Below are 21,817 nucleotides of genomic sequence, written 5' to 3' on the forward strand. Positions count from 1 at the left end.
AAAACCTGCATCTGGAGTCTACAAGCTAAATGTGGATGCTGCTTATGAACCAGAGACGGGGAGAGGAGCAACCGGTGCAATTATAAGAGATTCCAGAGGAAATTTTATTGCGGCCTGCTGTGAGTATAATGACCATGCAATTGACGTGGCAACAATGGAGGCCTTAGCCCTTTTGAATGGACTAAAACTGGCAGAGCAGTTTGGAGCTCAGTCTCTAGCTGTAGAATCTGACTCGATGGAGGTGGTGGAAGCTGTCCGAGATCCATCGGAATATCGAGGAACGGGAGCGGTGATTATTGATGACTGCAGACATCTGTTAACGGTTCTTGGTATGGCGACGTTCACACACTGCCCGCGAGAAGCTAATGAGGTTGCACACTCGTTGGCTCGCCATGGTTACACCCAGGAAGTTAGGGAGTTTTGGTTTTCTGATCCTCCCCCTTTTCTAGATCCTGTTCTTATTTACGATCGGGTGATCATTTTGTAATCATACTGTTTTCTGAGGCAGCAAGTTTCTTACGCACTCTTTTCCTCCCAGGGTACTGAAGGGGACTGGGAGGTTTTTAATGAGGCGGCTTGCTGACCTAATATATATAATTTGTGCTTCAAAAAAAATAGTTCTACTCTCTCTCTCTCTCCAGGTGTTCGCTCCCTCCTACTCCTGCTCTCTCTCTCCCTCTCACACTCTCCCGTAACTTGAACTCGTCATGCACAATATCAATCAACTAACCTACGTTACATACATAAGCGGACCCAGGAAAATTTTAAAGCCTGGGCAAATAGGTTTAGTGTGCTAATTTTGTATCAAATACATGTAAAATACGGACGAAAATAAGCCTGTCGGCCGACCGGAAGCCTGGGCGGCCGCCCGGGCTGGAGGGATGCTAGGTCCGCCTATGGTTACATAGCTCCCTCACATTGCCAAACACCATGGAATTCCTCTGCTTCCAGAGTAGCCATGCCGTCAAGATGACCATCGTGTCGAACCTCCTCCTATTCCATTTTCTCAATCTAAGAGCATCCACTCGTCCCAGAGTAGCCTTTTTTCTGCTGTTTTTGATTTCAGAAAAGTTAGTTTACAAATATTCTCGGAATTGGACGAAACAAAAGTCCACGGTCTTATTTTCCACGGAGCCTTCCAGAACACCGAAGAGGAGACAGAGAGGGGCCACGAGGCGGTCACGCCATAGGGCGGCGCGGCCCCACCCCTAGCCGCGCCGGCCTATGGGGTGGGCCCCTCGGGCGCCCCCCCCCCGACGCTGCCCCTTCGCCTATTTATTCCTTCCGTCGTGAAAACCCTAGTACCGAGAGCCACGATACGAGAAAAGTTCCAGAGACGCCACCGCCGTCAACCCCATCTCGGGGGGTTTAGAAGATCGCCTCCGGCACCCTGCCGGAGAGGGGAATCATCACCGGAGGGCTCTACATCACCATGCCCGCCTCCGGACTGATGCGTGAGTAGTTCATCCTTGGACTACGGGTCCATAGCAGTAGCTAGATGGTTGTCTTCTCCTCTTGTGCTATCATGTTTAGATCTTGTGAGCTGCCTATCATGATCAAGATCATCTATTTGTAATGCTACATGTTGTATTTGTTGGGATCCCATGAATATGGAATACTATGTCAAGTTGATTATTGATCTATCATATATGTGTTATTTATGTTCTTGCATGCTCTCCGTTGCTAGTAGAGGCTCTGGCCAAGTTGATACTTGTGACTCCAAGAGGGAGTATTTATGCTAGATAGTGGGTTCATGTTTCCATTGAATATGGGGGAGTGACAGCAACCCCTAAGGTTGTGGATGTGCTGTTTCCACTAGGGATAAAACATCAATGCTTTGTCTAAGGATATTTGTATTGTTTACATTACGCATAGTACTTAATGCAATTGTATGTTGTTTGCAACTTAATACTGGAAGGGGTGCGGATGCTAACCTGAAGGTGGACTTTTTAGGCATAGATGCATGCTGGATGGCGGTCTATGTTCTTTGTCGTAATGCCCTAATTAAATCTCATAGTATTCATCATGATATGTATGTGCATCTCTATTCTGTCAATTGCCCACTGTAATTTGTTCACCCAACATGCTATTTATCTTATTGGAGAGACACCACTAGTGAACTGTGGACCCCGGTCCATTCTTTTACATCTGAAATACAATCTACTGCAATCATTGTTCTCTGTTGTTTTCTGCAAGCAAACATAATTCTCCACACCATACGTTTAATCCTTTGTTTTCAGCAAGCCGGTGAGATTGACAACCTCACTGTTAAGTTGGGACAAAGTAGTTTGATTGTGTTGTGCAGGTTCCACGTTGGCGTCGGAATCACTGGTGTTGCGCCGCACTACACTCCTTCACGTGGCCTTCATCTCCTATTGGTTCGATAAACCTTGGTTTCTTACTGAGGGAAAACTCGTTGTTGTACTCATCATACATTCCTCTTGGGGTTCCCAACGGACGTGTGTTTTAACGTCACAAGGAACTGCCTCACGCAAGCAGCAAGCTTTTCTGGCGCCGTTGCCGGGGAGATCAAGATACGCTGCAAGGGAAGTCTCTCACATCCAATCTCTTTACTTTGTTTATTGTCTTGCTTTATTTTATTTTCTGTCTTGTTTGCTTTCTTTATATCAAAAACACACAAAAAATAGTTACTTGCATTTAATTTATTTTGTTATCATGTCTAGTCCTGTACTTGTTACTTCGTCACCCGAGGAATTGATCTTTACTTTTAAACAAGGGGATGAGGAGAGTTTTAAAGATGCTTGGTCTAGAATTTTTGATTCTTATGGAAAAACTGAACCTAAAATGACTCTAAGTTTGCTTCTTAGTAACTTTTATTTTGGGCTCATTCTTCGCTAGCTATAGGTATGCTTTGGATGCTGTAGTGGGAGGAGATTTCCTTCACTGCCATGGGGATCAAGCTTTTAATGTCATAAAAAAATTGGTTGCATCATTTAGCTCAGCTAGTAAAATTGATTCATCTCTTGCTAGCATTCATAATAGACTAAACACTCTCGAGACAAATATATCTTGTTTAAAAGAAGGGTATGATCAGATTCGTGAATATTATGATTATGTTCCAGTAAGCTTTGAACCTTCAATGTGGGTACCTACTATTAAGGTTGCTATTTGTGGTAAAACTTTTTATGCCCGTTGTGATATTATGTCTGAGTTTTGCCTTATGCCAAAGTATTTATGAATCTTTGACACTATGGGGACTTACTGAAGGTGGAGAAGGAATAACCCTTACTGATAATTCTCTTATAATTCCTGAGGGGATAGCTGAAGGTGTGTTCACCACCTTTCTTGGAAGAACAGTATCCACTGATTATCTCGTTATTGAATGTGTAGGGACAGGACAAATCACACCTGGAAGATCCCTGCTGAAACTATTGGGAGCAACCATAGATGTGGAAAAAGGCACCTTAAATTTAACCTCTGCACCCGGAGGCGGTCATATATTCCCTAGACCAAAGAGTAAGAATAAGAGTAAGAGAGGTAGGCGTAAAGCCCGTGGTAATGATGTTGATGCTTCTTCTCTTGATGTTACTTGATTTGCACTTTCTGCGCCTAGCTGAAAGGCGTTAAAGAAAAGCGCTTATGGGAGACAACCCATTATTTTACTTCTGCAATTTTTGTTTTATATTTGAGTCAAGGTGCTTGTTACTACTGTAGCAATACCTTTGTATCTTTATTTTCTTGTATTGTTGTGCCAAGTAAAGTCTCTAATAGGAAGTTGATACTAGATTTGGATTTCTCCGTAGAAACAGATTTCTTAGTTGTCACGAATTCGCGTTTTTCTCTCTATAGAAGAATCAAAAAATTCTGCGAAAATTCATGTGTGATCCTCAGATATTTACGCAACGTTCATTAGTTTTGAGTTTTTCCATCTGAGCAAGTTAAGTGCCTCGAAAAAATTCGTCTTTACGGACTGTTCTGTTTTGACAGATTCTGCCTTTTATTTCGCATTGCCTCTTTTACTGTGTTTGAGTGGATTTCTTTGCTCCACTAAATTTCAGTAGCCTTGGGTAATGTCCAAAAGTGTTGGGAATGATTGTGTCCTTGCTGAACATGTGAATTTTTGATTATGCACTAACTCTCTAATGAGATTGCTTTGAGTTTGGTGTGGAGGAAGTTTTCAAGGATCAAGAGAGGAGGATGATATGATATGATTAAGAAGAGTGAAAAGTCTAAGCTTGGGGATGCCCCCGTGGTTCATCCCTGCATATTTCAAGAAGACTCAAGCGTCTAAGCTTGGGGATGCCCAAGGCATCCCCTTCTTCATCAACAAACTTATCAGGTCACCTCTAGTGAAACTATATTTTAATTCCGTCACATCTTATGTGCTTTACTTGGAGCGTCTGTTTGTTTTTATTTTTGTTTATGTTTGAATAAATTCGGATCCCAGCAATCCTTGTGTTGGAGAGAGACACGCTCCACTTTTTCATTTGAACACTTGTGTTCTTCGTTTTACTTTAATATTCATGGCGAAAGCTGAAAGCCGCAGCACTTGTACTTGTTGTCATTTGGTTGGAAATAGAAAATGCCTCATATTGTCTTGAATAATTTGATACTTGGCAATTGTTTTGAGCTCTCAAGTAGATCATGTTTAAGCTCTTGCATCATGTAGTTTAAATCTATTAGTGGAGAACTACCGTAGAGCTTGTTGAAATTTGGTTTGCATGATTGGTCTCTCTAAGGTCTAGATATTTTCTGATAAAAGTGTTTGAACAACAATGAAGACAGTGTAGAGTCTTATAATGCTTGCAATATGTTCTTGTGTAAGTTTTTGCTGTACCGGTTCATACTTGTGTTTGCTTCAAACAACCTTCTAGCCAAAACCTTGTACTGAGAGGGAATGCTTCTCGTGCATCCAAAAACCTTGAGCCAAAACCTATGCCATTTGTGTCCACCATAACTACCTATATGTGGTATTTTTCTGGCATTCCAAAGTAAATTGCTTGCGTGCTACCTTTAAAATTTCATTCCTTGTCTTTGCAATACATAGCTCATGGGAGAGTAGCCTAAAAAACTATTGTGGTAATGAATATGTTGCTATGTATCTTAGTTCTTATAAGTTGCTTGTTGAGCGGTAACCATGTTTCTGGGGACGCCATCAACTTGTCACACCTTTGTTGAATATCATGTGAGTTTCTATGCATGTTCGTCTTGTCTGAAGTAAGAGAGATTTGCCATGAGTTGAATGGTTTGAGTATGCATGTTGTTAGAGAAGAACATTGGGCCGCCAACCAAAGCCATGTATCATGGTGGAAGTTTCAGCTTGGACATTAATCTTCAGAATCTCTTATGAGAATATTATTTGTTGTTGAATGCTTAAAGCATTAAAAAGAGGAGTCCGTTATCTGTTTTCTATGTTGTCCCGGTATGGATGTCCTTAAGTTGAGATCTACCAAAATCGAGAAATCAAATGCGATTTATCTCCTTGGACCTTTGTACATGTGGAATAGAGGTACCCCTTTGTGACACTTGGTTAAAACATATGTAATGCAATGATAATCCATGGAAATCCAAGCTAATTAGGACAAGGTGCGAACACTATTAGTATTCGATGCATGAGGCTTGCAACTTATAGGAAGTTTTATGCATAACCCATAAGAATTATTACTACCGTTAACACAATTGTTTCCATGTTTTCAAAGTAAAAAGCTCTAGCACATGAGTAATCCCTGCTTCCCTCTTCGAAGGGCCTTTCTTTTACTTTATGTTGAGTCAGTTTACCTACTTCTTTCTATCTTAGAAGCAGACATTTGTGTCAACTGTGTGCACTGATTCTTACATGCTTACTTATTGCACTTGTTATATTACTTTATGTTGACAACTATCCATGAGATATACATGTTACAAGTTGAAAGCAATTGCTGAAACTTAAATCTTTCTTTGTGTTGCTTCAATGCCTTTTACTAAGAATTTATTGCTTTATGAGTTAACTCTTATGCAAGTCTTTTTGATACCTGTCTTGAAAGTACTATTCATGAAAAGTTTTTGCTATATGATTCAGTTGTTTAGTCATTATCTTTTTGTTAGCAAACTATATACCATTGCTTTGAGTCACTTCATTCATCTCATATGCTTTACAATAGTATTGATCAAGATTAAGTTGGTAGCATGTCACTTCAGAAATTATTGTTTTTATCGTTTACCTACTCGAGGGCGAGTAGGAACTAAGCTTGGGGATGCTTGATACGTCTCCAACGTATCTATAATTTCTTATGTTCCATGCTAGTTTTATGACAATACCAACATGTTTTAGTCATACTTTATAATGTTTTTATGCATTTTCCGAGACTAACCTATTAACAAGATGCCGTAGTGCCAGTTCCTATTTTCTGCTGTTTTTTATTTCAGAAAAGTTAGTTTACAAATATTCTCGGAATTGGACGAAACAAAAGCCCACGGTCTTATTTTCCACGGAGCCTTCCAGAACACCGAAGAGGAGACGGAGAGGGGCCACGAGGCGGCCACACCATAGGGCGGCGCGGCCCCACCCCTGGCAGCGCCGGCCTATGGGGTGGGCCCCTCGGGCGCCCCCCGACGCTGCCCCTTCGCCTATTTATTCCTTCCATCGCGAAAACCCTAGTACCGAGAGCCACGATACGAGAAAAGTTCCAGAGATGCCGCCGCCGTCAACCCCATCTCGGGGGTTCAGAAGATCGCCTCTGGCACCCTGCCGGAGAGGGGAATCATCACCGGAGGGCTCTGCATCACCATGCCCGCCTCCGGACTGATGCGTGAGTAGTTCATCCTTGGACTACGGGTCCATAGCGATAGGTAGATGGTTGTCTTCTCCTCTTGTGCTATCATGTTTAGATCTTGTGAGCTGCCTATCATGATCAGGATCATCTATTTGTAATGCTACATGTTGTGTTTGTTGGGATCCCATGAATATGGAATACTATGTCAAGTTGATTATTGATCTATCATATATGTGTTATTTATGTTCTTGCATGCTCTCCGTTGCTAGTAGAGGCTCTGGCCAAGTTGATACTTGTGACTCCAAGAGGGAGTATTTATGCTAGATTGTGGGTTCATGTCTCCATTGAATCTAGGGGAGTGACAGCAACCCCTAAGGTTGTGGATGTGCTGTTGCCACTAGGGATAAAACATCAATGCTTTGTCTAAGGATATTTGTATTGTTTACATTACGCACAGTACTTAATGCAATTGTCTGTTGTTTGCAACTTAATACTGGAAGGGGTGCGGATGCTAACCTGAAGGTGGACTTTTGAGGTATAGATGCATGTTGGATGGCGGTCTATGTTTTTTGTCGTAATTTCTTGTGACGGTAAAGTACACGTCCGTTGGGAACCCCAAGAGGAAGGTGTGATGCGTACAGCAGCAAGTTTTCCCTCAGTAAGAAACCAAGGTTATCGAACCAGTAGGAGATGAAGGCCACGTGAAGGTTGTTGGTGAAGGAGTGTAGTGCGGCGCAACACCGGGGATTCCGGCGCCAACGTGGAACCTGCACAACACAATCAAAATACTTTGCCCCAACTTAACAGTGAGGTTGTCAATCTCACCGGCTTGGTGAAAACAAAGGATTAAACGTATGGTGTGGAGAATGATGTTTGCTTGTAGAAAACAACAGAGAACAGTGATTGCAGTAGATTGTATTTCAGATGTAAAAAATGGACCGGGGTCCACAATTCACTAGTGGTGTCTCTCCAATAAGATAAATAGCATGTTGGGTGAACAAATTACAGTTGGGCTATTGACAGAATAGAGATGCATATACATATCATGATGACTACTATGAGATTTACTTAGGGCATTACGACAAAGAACATAGACCGCCATCCAGCATGCATCTATGCCTAAAAAGTCCACCTTCGAGGTTAGCATCCGCACCCCTCTAGTATTAAGTTGCAAACAACGAGACAATTGCATTAAGTATGGTGCGTAATGTAATCAACACAAATATCCTTAGACAAAGCATTGATGTTTTATCCCTAGTGGCAACAACGACATCCACAACCTTAGAACTTTTTGTCACTGTCCCAGATTCAATGGAGGCATGAACCCACTATCGAGCATAAATACTCCCTCTTGGAGTCACAAGTATCAACTTGGCTAGAGCCTCTACTAGCAACGAAGAGCATGCAAGAACATAAATAGCACATATATGATAGATCAATAATCAACTTGACATAGTATTCAATATTCATCGGATCCCAACAAACACAACATGTAGCATTACAAATAGATGATCCTGATCATGATAGGCAGCTCACAAGATCTAAACATGATAGCACAAGAGGAGAAGACAACCATCTAGCTATCGCTATGGACCCGTAGTCCAAGGATGAACTACTCACGCATCAGTCCGGAGGCGGGCATGGTGATGTAGAGCCCTCCGGTGATGATTCCCTTCTCCGGCAGGGTGCCGGAGGCGATCTCCAGAATCCCCCGAGATGGGATTGACGGCGGTGGCGTCTCTGGAACTTTTTTCGTATCGTGGCTCTCGATACTAGGGTTTTCGCGGCGGAGGGAATAAATAGGCGAAGGGGCAGCGTAGGGGGGCACCCGAGGGGCCCACACCATATGGTGGCGCGGCCAGGGGTGGGGCCGCGCCGCCCTATGGGGTGGCCGCCTCGTGGCCCTTCTCCGTCTCCTCTTCGGTGTTCTGGAACCCTCCGTGGAAAATAAGACTGTGGGCTTTTGTTTCATCCAATTCCGAGAATATTTCCTACGTAGGATTTCTGAAACCAAAAACAGCAGAAAACAGGAACTGACGCTTCGGCATCTTGTTAATAGGTTAGTACCGGAAAATGCATAAAAACATTATAAAGTATGACTAAAGCATGTTGGTATTGTCATAAAACAAGCATGGAACATACGAAATTATAGATACGTTGGAGACGTATTAGTAATGCCCTAAGTAAATCTCATAGTAGTCATCATGATATGTATATGCATCTCTATTTGTCAATTGCCCAACTGTAATTTGTTCACCCAACATGCTATTTATCTTATTGGAGAGACACCACTAGTGAACTATGGATCCCGGTCCATTCTTTTACATCTGAAATACAATCTACTGCAATCATTGTTCTATGTTGTTTTCTGCAAGCAAACATAATTCTCCACACCATACGTTTAATCCTTTGTTTTCAGCAAGCCGGTGAGATTGACAACCTCACTGTTAAGTTGGGACAAAGTAGTTTGATTGTGTTGTGCAGGTTCCACGTTGGCGCCGGAATCACTGGTGTTGCGCCGCAGTACACTCCTTCACCAACAACCTTCACGTGGCCTTCATCTCCTACTGGTTCGATAAACCTTGGTTTCTTACTGAGGGAAAACTCGCTGATGTACTCATCATACCTTCCTCTTGGGGTTCCCAACGGACATTTGCTTTACCGTCACAAGGAGCTGCCTCACGCAAGCAACAGAGACCGAGAGGGGAGAAGAAAGAAGTCCCCACAAGGTTATTATCATGTAGCTTAAGAAGAGTAAAGGATCCTTCAAGCTTATTCCTGGACAGGGGAAGGAGAATATTGAGCAGTGGCCACCAGCACCACGCCACTGCCACCATCAAGATCTCCGTCACCGGCCGCCTAACGTCGCTTAGAAACGCCGGGAGCTCTCCATCCGCCGGCATATCGCCAAACACCACAAAGGGAACATAAACTACTCCTAGGCTACTATATACAGAGGGGGGCCGGCCTCCCCTCTCCCAGTCACTTCGGCCGGTGAGGCCGCCGGAGGAGAGGGAGAGGGGAGCCGGCGGAAGAGAAAAGGCTCTCAAGTTACTGTTCACTCACGAGAGGGGGAAGGGGGAAATGCATATTGTTATTCATCATTATATCACCTCTGATTATGATCCATATGATGTCTCGTGAGTAGTTCGTTTAGTTCTTGAGAACATGGGAGAAATCATGTTGGTAGTGGAACTATGTTGAGTAATATGCAATAATTTGATATTTAAGTTGTGGTGCTATTCTTCTAGTGGTATCATGTGAACGTCGACTACATGATACTTCATCTTTATGGGCCTAGGGGAATGCATCGTGTATTTGGCTACTAATTGTGGGGTTGCGAGAGCGACAGAAACGTAAACCCCCGTTAGGAAACCGTTGCACGAGGGAGTGTAGGATCTCAAAGTTTAAGGCCGTGGTTAGATTTATCTTAATTACTTTATTGTAGTTGCATATGCTTGCAAGAGGTATAATCACAAGTATGTATTAGTCCAAGTATGGGGTAGTGGGTTCACCCACACAACAGTAACCAAACCATTGAAGATTATTTAGCTATGTGAAGCGAAAGCGCATGATGAAATTCCCGTGTGTCCTCAGGAACGTTTGGTCATCATAAGTACAACAACCGTCTTGTAGTTTGCTATAAAAAGGATTGGGCCACTCGCTGCAATAATTATTAATGTATTTTATTTACTCGTGCTCTATTTTGGAGACAACAACCAAGTCAACAGAAGATCGTTTACAGAAATACCAATAAAACAAAAAAGAGGTGGTTGACTGCTTATATAGCTCAGGCTTTCGGTAGCCACACGAAGGCGATCTAAATCATGTTGTTCGACTACAACAGCAATTTCACTTTTCTTCTTTACCAATGCTGCCATAGTACGAAGGCCAGCTATATCTTTATTCAGTCGAGAAATTTGATCGCGCAGACGACGCACAAGTTCTGATTCATCAATAGCAGAAGAATTCAAAGAACTCTCGACTCGTGAAGAAGTCGAGGAGTCTGCAACAAAATATTTAATATACATCCTCAGAAAATTGTCGAAAGGAAATTATCGAATGCAGAAAAACTCCCATCGGGAGACAGCAAAGCATTTCATTCAAAGGGATATGATGAAAGTTAAGTGCCGACAACAGAGCCAGCTTAATTCACTATAGAGCAAGGGTCGAATGTATTCAGGTTACAACTAAAAAGTTAGTACGCCCAGTTTGATCAAGTTTGTGCCGATGAACTTGGTGCAGTTTCGGATACAACTTTCTTCTTGTCTTCATCAACTAATTTTAGGATTCGATTCGTGCACGATAGTGAGGGTTGCTTGAAAGGCTCAAGGTCAACAAGACAACCATTGACATCCACTGGTAGCTCTTTGGATAGTTTCTCCAGGTCAAAACCAAGTCCATGCCCCATCGAAAGTTGTAAAGTGAGGACTGCTCCGTAAAGACGAGAACGTCACTTTAATAACTCAATAGCATCAGAGGAGTCGACGAAGAAAGTGTCTGCCATCTCTCCAAGAGTCTTGGTCTGGTCCAGCTTTGGAAACATCATCGAGAATAACCTCGACAAAGCTCCTTTGGTCTTCTTCAAGAGATCTTGGATCTGGTTGCTGGATTCAGTTGCAAATGGAAGGGCATCCGACATCGAGTCCACTCAAAGTTTGTTTGTACGATCGACAGGCATGTCGGTAGTACCTGGAATATCATGGATAAACAATTCATTACACCAGTAGAGTATTATGAAGAAGAAACATACAAACATGAAGAAATCTTAATTAGCAAATTTCCAATGGACTCGCGGAGGGCATCTTCCTTCTCGTTAGTTTCAACGAAAGCCTTGTGCCTTGCCTCTTGCTCATCCTTCATCTTATTCTTCAACTTCTTCAGTTCGTCCTTTAGGCATGTGTTCTCGCTTTGTGCCTCAGCTGCTAGCATGTTAGCTTCTAGCACTTGATCAGCCGAAGTTTTAACAGCCTTACGAAGTTGGACGTTTTCTGATTCTAGTCGAACGAATTGATCAGCAAAATCTACCACATCATCAATTGCGGCATAAATTGGCTGCAGCAAGGGAATCAAAGGATTAAAGAACCCTAACATCGGGGGAGCAACCAAAGAAATATTCCGCCACCGCTACGGGGCGAGGAACCAGAGAGAAAGAAAAGCTCTCCGGCAGGCAGAATTCTGCCGGGGAAATTCGTTCCCGGAGGGAGGGGGGGGGGGAAGATCGCCATCACCACCGCCATCGAGCTGGACTTCATCGGGATCATCATCACCATCATATCCACCACCAGTACCATCATCACCGCCGTCTCCATGCCATCGCGTTGTAACATCTTGGGTTTGATACTTGTCTAGTTCATAGGGGAAACTTTCCCAGTGTTGATCACTCCTTGTAGTTGATGCTATTGAGTGAAACCATTGAATTAAGGTTTATGTATAGATTGTTATTCATCATTATATCACCTCTTATTATGATCCATATGATGTCTCGTGAGTAGTTCGTTTAGTTCTTGAGAACATGGGAGAAGTCATCATGTTAGTAGTGGAACTATGTTGAGTAATATGCAATGATTTTATATTTAAGTTGTGGTGCTATTTTTTTAGTGGTATCATGTGAACGTCGACTACATGATACTTCACCTTTATGGGCCTAGGGGAATGCATCGTGTATTTGGCTACTAATTATGGGGTTGCGGGAGCGACAGAAACCCAAACCCCCGTTAGGAAACCGGTGCACGAGGGAGTGTAGGATCTCAAAGTTTAAGGCGGTGGTTAGATTTATCTTAATTACTTTATTGTAGTTGTAGATGCTTACAAGAGGTATAATCACAAGTATGTATTAGTCCAAGTATGGGGTAGTGCATTAGCATAGGTTTACCCACACAACACTTACCAAACCATTGAAGATTATTTAGCTATGTGAAGCGAAAGCGCATGACAAAATTCCCGTGTGTCCTCAGGAACGTTTGGTCATCATAAGTACAACAACCGTCTTGTCCTTGCTATAAAAATTATTGGACCACTCGCTGCAATTATTATTACTGTATTTTATTTACTTGTACTTTATTTATCTGCAATACCAAATACCCCTGCAAACCTGTTTGCTAGTGTTTACAGTGAATCCTTGATCAAAACTGCTCGTCAACACCTTGTGCTCCTCGTTGGGTTCGACACTCTTATTTATCTAAAGTACTAAGACACACCCCCTATACTTGTGGGTCATCAATAAACACAGACATGTATGCCCCGAGAGAGGCCATCAGGAGACGTTTAGGGTTCCCCAGCCACCTCCCGTCGACGCCGACGATCTTTCCCTATCATGTGGCCTTCAGGCCATGGATGAGGGGTGGATCTCGGGCCACGTGGCTGGGAGGCTCAGTTTTTCTTGTTTTAAGGTGAAGGTTTGGTTGGATGGTGATATGTGCATTTTACATCATCAATATTGTCACATATATGTTTAGGTTTTATTGATATATGCCATCATACACCATTATTTGTGCATTTTTAGTTGATTTTCGGTACTTTCCTACAAAGTCCTCTTCATTGGTATTTAATTCCTAGGAGGCAGAAAACCTCATTTTTCGTTTTTTATTGTTTGAGAAACCATTTGGACACCTAAAAATTGAGGGAAAATACCTGATCAGTTTTCACCCGAAGAAGCACAGTGGGCCAAAGAATCACGTGAGAGGAGCCATGAGGGAGAAAAGAGACTAGGTGGCGCGCCCTACCTGGCTAGGCGCGCCACCCAAGCTTGTTTGGCCCTCAGGCATCGTCTCGGGTCCCCCTTTTGACCGACGCCTCCGTTTCGCCCAAAAACATAAGCCATATTTTTTCCGAGATTTATTGAGGCAACGACAAAGGCGAACGTCCTCTCCTACTCCGGGAGAGGGCAGATCCTACCGCACTGGTGCCTCCAGTGAAGGGTAAATTGACGTCATCGTCATCACCACTCCTCATTTGCTTGGGGGGAGGCATCTCCATCAACATCTCCATCAACACCATCATCACCATCTCCAAGATTGACTTCATCCCCCTCATATTTTGTGTTGAATTGAACCTCGGATATTGTTTTGAGGCTAGTTGCATGTTTGTGATTAGTACTTTATCTTTATTTGGTGGAGATATTATATATTCAGATTGTGTTGTAACCATTATGCCTTTGGTCCATATCATGTTTGACACTTGTGAGTAGTTCTCCATGTTCCTAAGGGCATAGGATGATTTGGCTATGATTCTATATGATGTGCAATAAGTACTTGGTCAAGTTTTCTATCTTTTATATTATTCTATGATGGTTTTATGCGAACGTCGACTGCATATTACTTCACCTATATGGGATTATAGGGCTACACTTAATGTAATTAATGAGTGTTGGAAGGGATGGAATGACAGAAACCGTTTTCCAATACTTTGAGTTGCATTAGAGGGGTTTATGTCGGGAACCAATGATCTTATTGCTATGGTGGGAAATTTATGTCTTAATTATTTCTATACTTGCACATGAAAATGGATCTAGGACCCATCATAATAGGTGTATTTGCTCATATCTATGGCTGAACCTAATTTAGGTTCCGCCCCTAATAGAATGAAACTTGACAAAATATTGATCATGTTGTGTAGAACTCTAATGCTAGTAAATCCATGTTGTCCTCGGAAACACTTTTCTCATCTAAGCACATACACACTTGAGCTTATCCTCTTGCTGCGTAGAGGATTGGGCTTTCTCCTATTGAGAGCATTTGCATATTTCTATTTACTTTCTGCATTTTACTTTATTGCAAACCATACACCCAAAACACCAAAAGCTACTGCATCTTTATTATTGTTTGCTTGTGAATTCCGCTAATCAATACCTTCAGCTCCTCATGGGTTCGACAACCTTTCTTATTGAAAAGTAGTACCAATTGATCTCCTGCATTTGGAAGCCATCAAGACATTTTTCTAGTGCCGTTACCGGGGAGCGTAGCGCTATTGGTAAGTGGTTTGGTAAGGAAACTTTTACTGTTTTTACTATTTACTATTTGTCTCATCATGGGTATGTCAAGCTTTTACTGTTTAGCAACTCATTGGGACATTCGGTGCTTGCTTGAAATTTGGCAAGAACGGTGAGGGACTCACTGGATATGTAAAATTCAGATTTTGTTGTCGTTTTGGATAACGAGGTCCCTCATGGGTTATGCATTCACTGTTGGTGGATGTGATGTGAGTTGGAGGGAAACTTGTCAACCTGTTGTTTTCCAATTTACTACCGAAATAGAATATATGGCTATTGCTGAAACTTGCAAAGAGTCTGTTTGTTTGAAAAGTTTGTACGCTGAGCTTTGTGGTGAATTTTTTTTTACATTACTCTATTTTGTGGCCGTCAAACTAGCATATAGCTTACCAAGGATCAAATGTTCCATAATAGAACATAGCACATTGATGTCAAGTATTATTATGTTTCAGACATTGTTGCTCATGGTAAATTGAAGGTATGCGAGATACAATACGTATATGATCTTGCTGACACGATGACAAATCCTATTCCTTTTGCCTAGTTTGATCTTTACTCGAGCTTTATTAGTATAACTGTTTAGCCCTAGTGGTTGTTTGGTGCAGAAGCTGCTACTTTGTTCTCCAAGAAAAATGTTCTTGTTCATGCGACAACAAGAAATTTGTCTCAAGATAGACTTTGTTATATTGTGATCCAAATTCATATAAATACGACTAATTTCTAACGAGCGAGCGAGACCCGTCTATAGTGCAGATGAGATAGCATACATAATTTGTTTTTAAGAAGTGCAATTGCAGTGAATTGGCATGATTTTTTTAATAGTGACTTTTTTCTGTTTCTGTGGTAGTAAGACATTGTTGAAAGAGTAACTAGCCCTTCGGTAAATACTAGTGTTATCCTTATTTATCTTCGCACATATCTTTCTTACTACCTCCATCCCAGTTCATAGGGCTTACGCATATTTTTAGGTTATCAATTTAATTAACATAATATCAATTGTTGAATGCAAAAATTATATCATTAAAAGTAGAATATAGGAGCTTTCTAATGATATATGTTTTGTAATTATCATGTTTAAATTTACGACTTAAAAATACGTGCAACCCCTATAAACCGAAACAGGGAGTAATAAACTCTAAACAAGTGCACGTAGATGCGATAAAATGCAGTTAGAAATCAACTCGCTAAGATAATACGAAATTCTTTTTAATTAACTGGTGGTTGTCTGTTTGACCACTGGGGGCTCCTTTGGTTATGGATTCTCCGACAATAAACGTGAGGTATTTTGGCTATTTAGAATCCACAGCGGGTATTTTTCTAGTAATAATACAAAATGAAGATATATGTTACATGTAAAAATGGTATTATCCCTATCGGCAGAGTCTATATAAACTGTTAACAATCATTTCTTTCCACGTTTCTACATGCTTGCCGATTATGAGCACCGGTCGGTTGGGAAATCCACTAATCTGCTTTCGAAGTTTCATCTCCAGCGACGGTTTATCACCACAACTTGTCAGGTCAAGTTCGTTTAGGTTCTGCAGTGACTTTACACTAGACAAGCCCTGCTGATTGTTGTATAGCTTAAGACATTTCCTCACTCGAAGTTTCTCGAGGGCTGGTAATGCGCCATGCTCGATGCGTATGGTTTTGAGTTCCTCCAGTCCTTCAATGTCAAGAAGTTTGAGCTTGTGGAATGTACCCTTGACAAAATATAGAGACTCCTCTGCAAAGGATTCCTCCCAGAGCCCAAGAATAATTACATTGGGCAAACTCCCGACCACCTCAATATCTTGCTGCTTCAACCCTGTCCGTATCAACTTTATCTTGGATAGATCGGTGAGGGACCTCACCCAGCTAGGGAGATTGCCTAAATGGCCACACAACCGTAGTGATTGGAGATGCATTGGCGGCGGTTCAATCATGTTCTTGAGAAACTCAAGCGACTCACAGTGCACTTCCAATTGCTCCAGCTGAACAAGACTCGATATTGATCTGCATAATTCCTCCTTCTTGGGTTCACCGGCTGCATCTAAATGCACTCCCAATTTGCGCAGGTTAGTCAGCTTCCCCAACATTCTTCCCTCTTGGCTGCTTGCAATGTGCACCACCCCAAGAACTTGAAGGTTACTTAGCTTCTCGATTTTCTCAGGAGCTCTTACACAGGATCGACCTGCACAACCCAATTCACGACCTTCCTTGTAACCACCGCATATCAATATCAAGTTTGCTAAAGTCACAAAGAAGTTGTAGTTACGTTTGCCGACATTCTTGTCTTCTCCCATCTTCCCCGTTGCGAAGTTCACACCAACACGAAGGTAAGATAGATTCTCCAGATTGATGATACCAGCTGGCAATTGTGTCACCTTTGTGTCTTTAACATCTAACGTCTCCAGAAACATAAGGTTTTGCAGAGAAGAAGGAAGTTCTGAAATATCTGTTCCTCGTAGACCAAGGTACCTTAAATGGGGTAGCTGCCCGATGTCCTTCAGATCTTCATTCTTCAAACCAATTGAATCCTCCAAGTCAAGAACCCTCAACAACCGCAGTTTATGCGTGATGAAAGATTCTGGGCACTTTCCAAAGACTGTTAGTGACCGTAAACACGTCAAGTTTATGCTTGCCATCTTCTCCTCAATCCTCTTCCGCCTTGCCACTACCAAATGACGTACATTACTCTGTGGAGCCTCATTGCAGTGCTTATCCATGATGAAGAGCTGGTTCTCCTCAATACACTTGGGCAAGATTATTTGGAGTACTAGGTCATGAACACCACAACATTCACTTGTCATGCTAGCCCTGGCTTTGTTGGAAGGCTCGATCATTCTTCTATTGATTAGCTTATTGTACTGACTCTGTGCAACTTCCTCATGGGTCTTATTATACAATTTTTCTATGTAGGCTTCTGCCATCCAGCGCCGCAATAAGCGGGTATGCCTGATCCCATGCTTCTGGGGGAAGATACTCATGTACAAGAAGCAAAACTTGACATGATATGGTAGTCCGTCATAGCTTGAGGAGATAACTCCCTTGACATCATGGGCAGCAGACTCAAATCCTGGCCTAAGATGCTCTTGTAGATTCGTCCATTCACTGCTTTTCTTTGGCCGGTTAGCCAATAGACCTCCTACGGCAACTATGGCAAGCGGAATGCCCCGACATCGCTCTAAGATAAATTTGGCTTGCTTCACCATACCATTTGGCAACTTATAGTTAGCATCCTTGAACACCTTGAGTTGAACAAAGAACACAAAATAAGAAACTTAAATCATGAAAAGCTATCTATGAACATTTAGCTTGCTCCAAAAAGAGAAATAAGTAAAGAAACAGCGTGCATCTCATTTTTTTAGTGGAACTCCCCACAACTAAGTTTGCTTCTTGAAATATACAAGCGCATTTCCTTCCTTAACATCTATTTACATAAATACCGTATAGTTCTAGTTTTATCATGCCATGATTCCTCAACTTTTTTTTATAATTGCCGACCAAGAAATATGAATTTGGAATAGGTATAGATGCCCATGTAAATTAATGTTTTCTTACTTAAATAGGCAAATAAAAGTTATAAGTATAAATATCTGGAAAATGTTAATCCTGGAAATTGGTCAGAAGTGTTCAAATTTCTGGAAATTTATAGAAGTATAAATATCTGGAAGTTGCCATATCAAATTTCTGGCCGGTTAGTACAAATTTGTCTGCAGGGTCAAAGTTTCTGGAAATTTCAACTTTTTGCTGGGTCCAAAAATATATTTTACATCAAAAGTACATACTAGATTCGAACCAGAGTCAAATTTGGTCTAAGCTCATTTAAATTTAATGAAACTAGGCCAAATCATTCCGAACAATTTTCAAAATCACGATATTTGGCAGGGTCGGGGATAATTTTGGTATCTAAAAAAGGCGAAGTATGGGTAGAAGCAGGTGTTAATTAGTGCCTTCGTCCCATAAAGATTGTTTGAGATTTGTCAAAATTTAGATGTATCTAGGCATTACCACCGTCTCATAAAGATTATCTGAGATTTGTCAAATTTAGATGTATACCTTCATGAATCGAAGGAGAGTCGAGTACTATATATTATGTAAAGTTTCGAATTATAAGTTTCTTAAAAATCTAGTTTAACTTTCTAAAAAGTCTCATATTTCGAAGGTACTAGATATAGCGAGCTGAGCTTAGGAGCGCACCTTGTGACACAGTAGTTTCCGGGCTTCCTTGTGTGTGAGTGGCTTGAGCTCGTACACATCGTCGTCCCGCGCGCACTGCCGGGCAACGTGTTGTTGGTGTGTGGTCACGAGCACGACGAGCCGGCCGCCGGTGTCGTTTGCGGCGAGACACCGCGATACGTGCTCCCACTCCTCGAGCGAGGACACGTCGTCCACCACGAGCAGGCACCTGTCCTCCCCGTGCACACTGATCTGCTCCTGGAGCAGCCGCCTGAACTCGTCGGCGCCCTCCAGCTGGTGCGGCACGGTCACCCAGGCGCGGCGGTCGAAGCGGCCGACGAGGTAGCGGTCGTCGTACAACATACGCGCCAGGGACGACTTGCCCACCCCGGCCATGCCCCACACCGCCACCACGGTCGCCCCGGCCCGGACGACCAGCTTGGTCAGGGCTTTCTTGTCGCCGTCCCGGCCAATAATGGCCTGACGGCGCCAGTCGCCCAGGAGCGTGGGCTCTGAGCCGTCGTCGGCGTGCAGCTCGTGGCGCGGGCTTATTCGGTCGGCGCGGGTGAAAGCGTGGTACCGCTGGTTGCCCTGGTGAAGCGCGTCGACCCTGGCCCTGAGTTTCGTGATCCGCTCGGCGACGCGGAGGAGGTCGACCGAAGGCCCCTTGAGCAGCATGAAGTCGAGGAGGCAGTCCTCAATGTCGAAGGCGATGTCGCGCATATGCTTAACCCATGTGGTCTGCACAACGTCCTCGCCGCGGTTGCCGCCGCCGCCGGCCGGGTACGCAGGGGAGGATGCCCTCAGAAAGGCATGCATCATCGACAGCTCGAAGTGGATGGACTGCACATCCTCTTTTACACGCAGCACGAGAGCCATCCTGTCGGCCACCGCGGTCTCCGCCCAGCCCAGCAGGGTGCCCAGCACCGCCTTCGCCATGCTGACCGCCGGCATCACCACCAACGCCTCCATCTCTCTCTCTCTCTCTCGCGCGCGCGCTCTCTCTTGCTGTTGTGTGTTGTGATGTGTACAAGCTAAGCTACTAGGTAGAGAAGATGTATAGGAGCTGCGGTGGAGTGCCGGTGCAAGGAACTAAACCCAAGTCAATCGGCCGCGCGCGCGCGGAAGCTGCTTCATTTCATGCCCGGGTGTGGGTGTTCGCGGCGAGGCACCGCAGTGCTTCCATTATTCCGCCATACGTCCATCTGTTCATGAATTGGTCGCGGCGGGCGACGTCTTTGCGCGTTCCGGCAACTTGTGACAAGCGGAGCTATTTCCCCTTGATGAGTCTACATGCGCAACTCGTCCAGCAAACCGAGTGGCTACCATTAACAGATCAACGAGGTCTCCAGTCTCCTTCTCCAAGTTGCAGCGATGCCGGCATTTCCCTGCTCCAACTTGCTGCTGGAAGGACGTGTGTACGACTGCAATTTCGGTCGCCTGATTTTTTTTCTTCATTTTGGTCGTTTCTCTTTTCTCTAGATGAATATTTATTACTATTCTGATTCTCGGTCGAGACCCGGATCATTGGATTGCATCGCACATTCGCACTCTAGCTTTAAGTGATACACTGAGATTTTTCTATTTACACATGTTGTAACTTAAATTTTACTACTTGGACATGGATTGAATCTAAAAAAAGATGTTTTGTACAGTTAGATTTACTTCGAGTTTTGTACAGTTAATTTTTTCTCTTGGACATGGAGTACTAATAAGTTGTAACATGGGTTGCAACTAAGGGTGTGTTCGGTTCGAGAACCAGAGGAAATGGAATGGAATGGTTCCATTTTAACGTCATGGGATGGTTCCGACCCCGTGTTCGGTTCAGAAAAAGTGAAGGAACGGAATGATTTCATTTTCTGTTCGGTTCTAAAATTTCATAGCGAAACGGAACAACCTAAACATGATTTTTTTGTCCAAATCAAAATCAACATAGACTTAAACATGATGTTTTTTGCAAACCAAAGTCAACCCAGACCAAAATCAACATGGACCCGAGGAGCATGGCCGCGCATGTCTGGCCCCCCATGGGCTGGCCGCCCCCGCGTGCTGGGCTACCGCCGCGCGGGCAGGTTGCCGCCGCACGCTGGCCGTCGTCGCATGCTGGGCCGCCGCCGGTCGTTCTTGTCGCCGCGCGCTGGCCGCCGCCGGGCGTGCTGGGTTGCCGCTGCGCGCTGGCCGTCGCCGCATGCTGGGCCGCCGCCAGTCATTCTTGTCGCCGCGCGTGCTTGCCGACGCGCGCTGGCCGCCGCCGTGTGCTGGGCCGCCGCTGCGTGCCGAGAGAGAGAGAGAGAGAGAGAGAGAGAGAGGCGCATGAGAGAACGAGAGAGAAAGAACGAGATAGTAATTAGAGTGAGCTTTTCTCTTTCTTTTTTTACTTGTAGGCAGCCGTTTCACCAGATTCAACCATCGGTCGAACGAGTTGGTTCCGCATCTTACAGGTATATTCGCTTCTTAGGAATTACTTAGTTCTGTTCCTTCTCTCCAACCGAACATAAAAACGAGTGCTGGGTGCGGAACCGTTCCGTTCCATTCCACCAAATTCTAACCGAACACACCCTAAGATTCAGTGACATCGCCCCACCGAGAATTGAGTTAATTCTCAGTGAACTCAGGGTCACTCGTTTTAACTATGTTTTGGTATAAGTAGCCCCCAAGCATTAATGAACCAGAATATGTTATGTACGTGCTGATGGTTAGCAGTTCGCGGTTGGATGCTTTGCGTTGTGCAAAATGTTCCATATTTGATTCATGGTCAGAAACTGCTTTGAATGGTGTGCATCCCAATGAGGTATGATGAAAATTCTTGTACTTGAGAACTGAGTGTTAGCTCAGTGGCAAGCCTTGCGAGTGCATAGCTAGCCCACCCGAGTTCGAATCCCCTCCCCAATGGTAATTCACTCGAGGGCTGGACTAAACGGGTTATTATCCGGAGTGGCAATTTGCTGGAGAG

The 21,817-nt window shown here is 43.6% G+C and overlaps 1 protein-coding gene across 1 annotated transcript; it reads right to left on the bottom strand.

Moving 5' to 3' along the window:
- Nucleotides 1-11,364: 11,364 nt before the first annotated feature.
- On the bottom strand, nt 11,365-19,836 carry LOC124662626 (disease resistance protein PIK6-NP-like). The gene is made up of 4 exons (XM_047200438.1): nt 18,886-19,836; nt 16,128-17,933; nt 11,471-11,768; nt 11,365-11,405 (listed from the first exon to the last, which is right to left on the bottom strand). The coding sequence occupies exons 1-4, from the start codon at nt 19,834-19,836 to the stop codon at nt 11,365-11,367; spliced, it is 3,096 nt and encodes a 1,031-aa protein (XP_047056394.1).
- Nucleotides 19,837-21,817: the final 1,981 nt, after the last annotated feature.

This window comes from Lolium rigidum, chromosome 6, assembly GCF_022539505.1.
Source record: "Lolium rigidum isolate FL_2022 chromosome 6, APGP_CSIRO_Lrig_0.1, whole genome shotgun sequence".
Taxonomy (NCBI): Eukaryota; Viridiplantae; Streptophyta; class Magnoliopsida; order Poales; family Poaceae; genus Lolium; species Lolium rigidum.

Excerpts from the sequence above, each read along its gene's own strand:
- LOC124662626 (XM_047200438.1), bottom strand. The coding sequence starts at position 19,836 with ATGGAGGCGTTGGTGGTGATGCCGGCGGTCAGCATGGCGAAGGCGGTG. Across the intron at positions 11,769-16,127 it reads TGCTCATAATCGGCAAGCAT|CCAATTTATGCCGCAATTGA; the intron begins GTAGAAACGTGG and ends CCCTTGCTGCAG. Across the intron at positions 11,406-11,470 it reads GCTAATTAAGATTTCTTCAT|GTACTACCGACATGCCTGTC; the intron begins GTTTGTATGTTT and ends ATGATATTCCAG.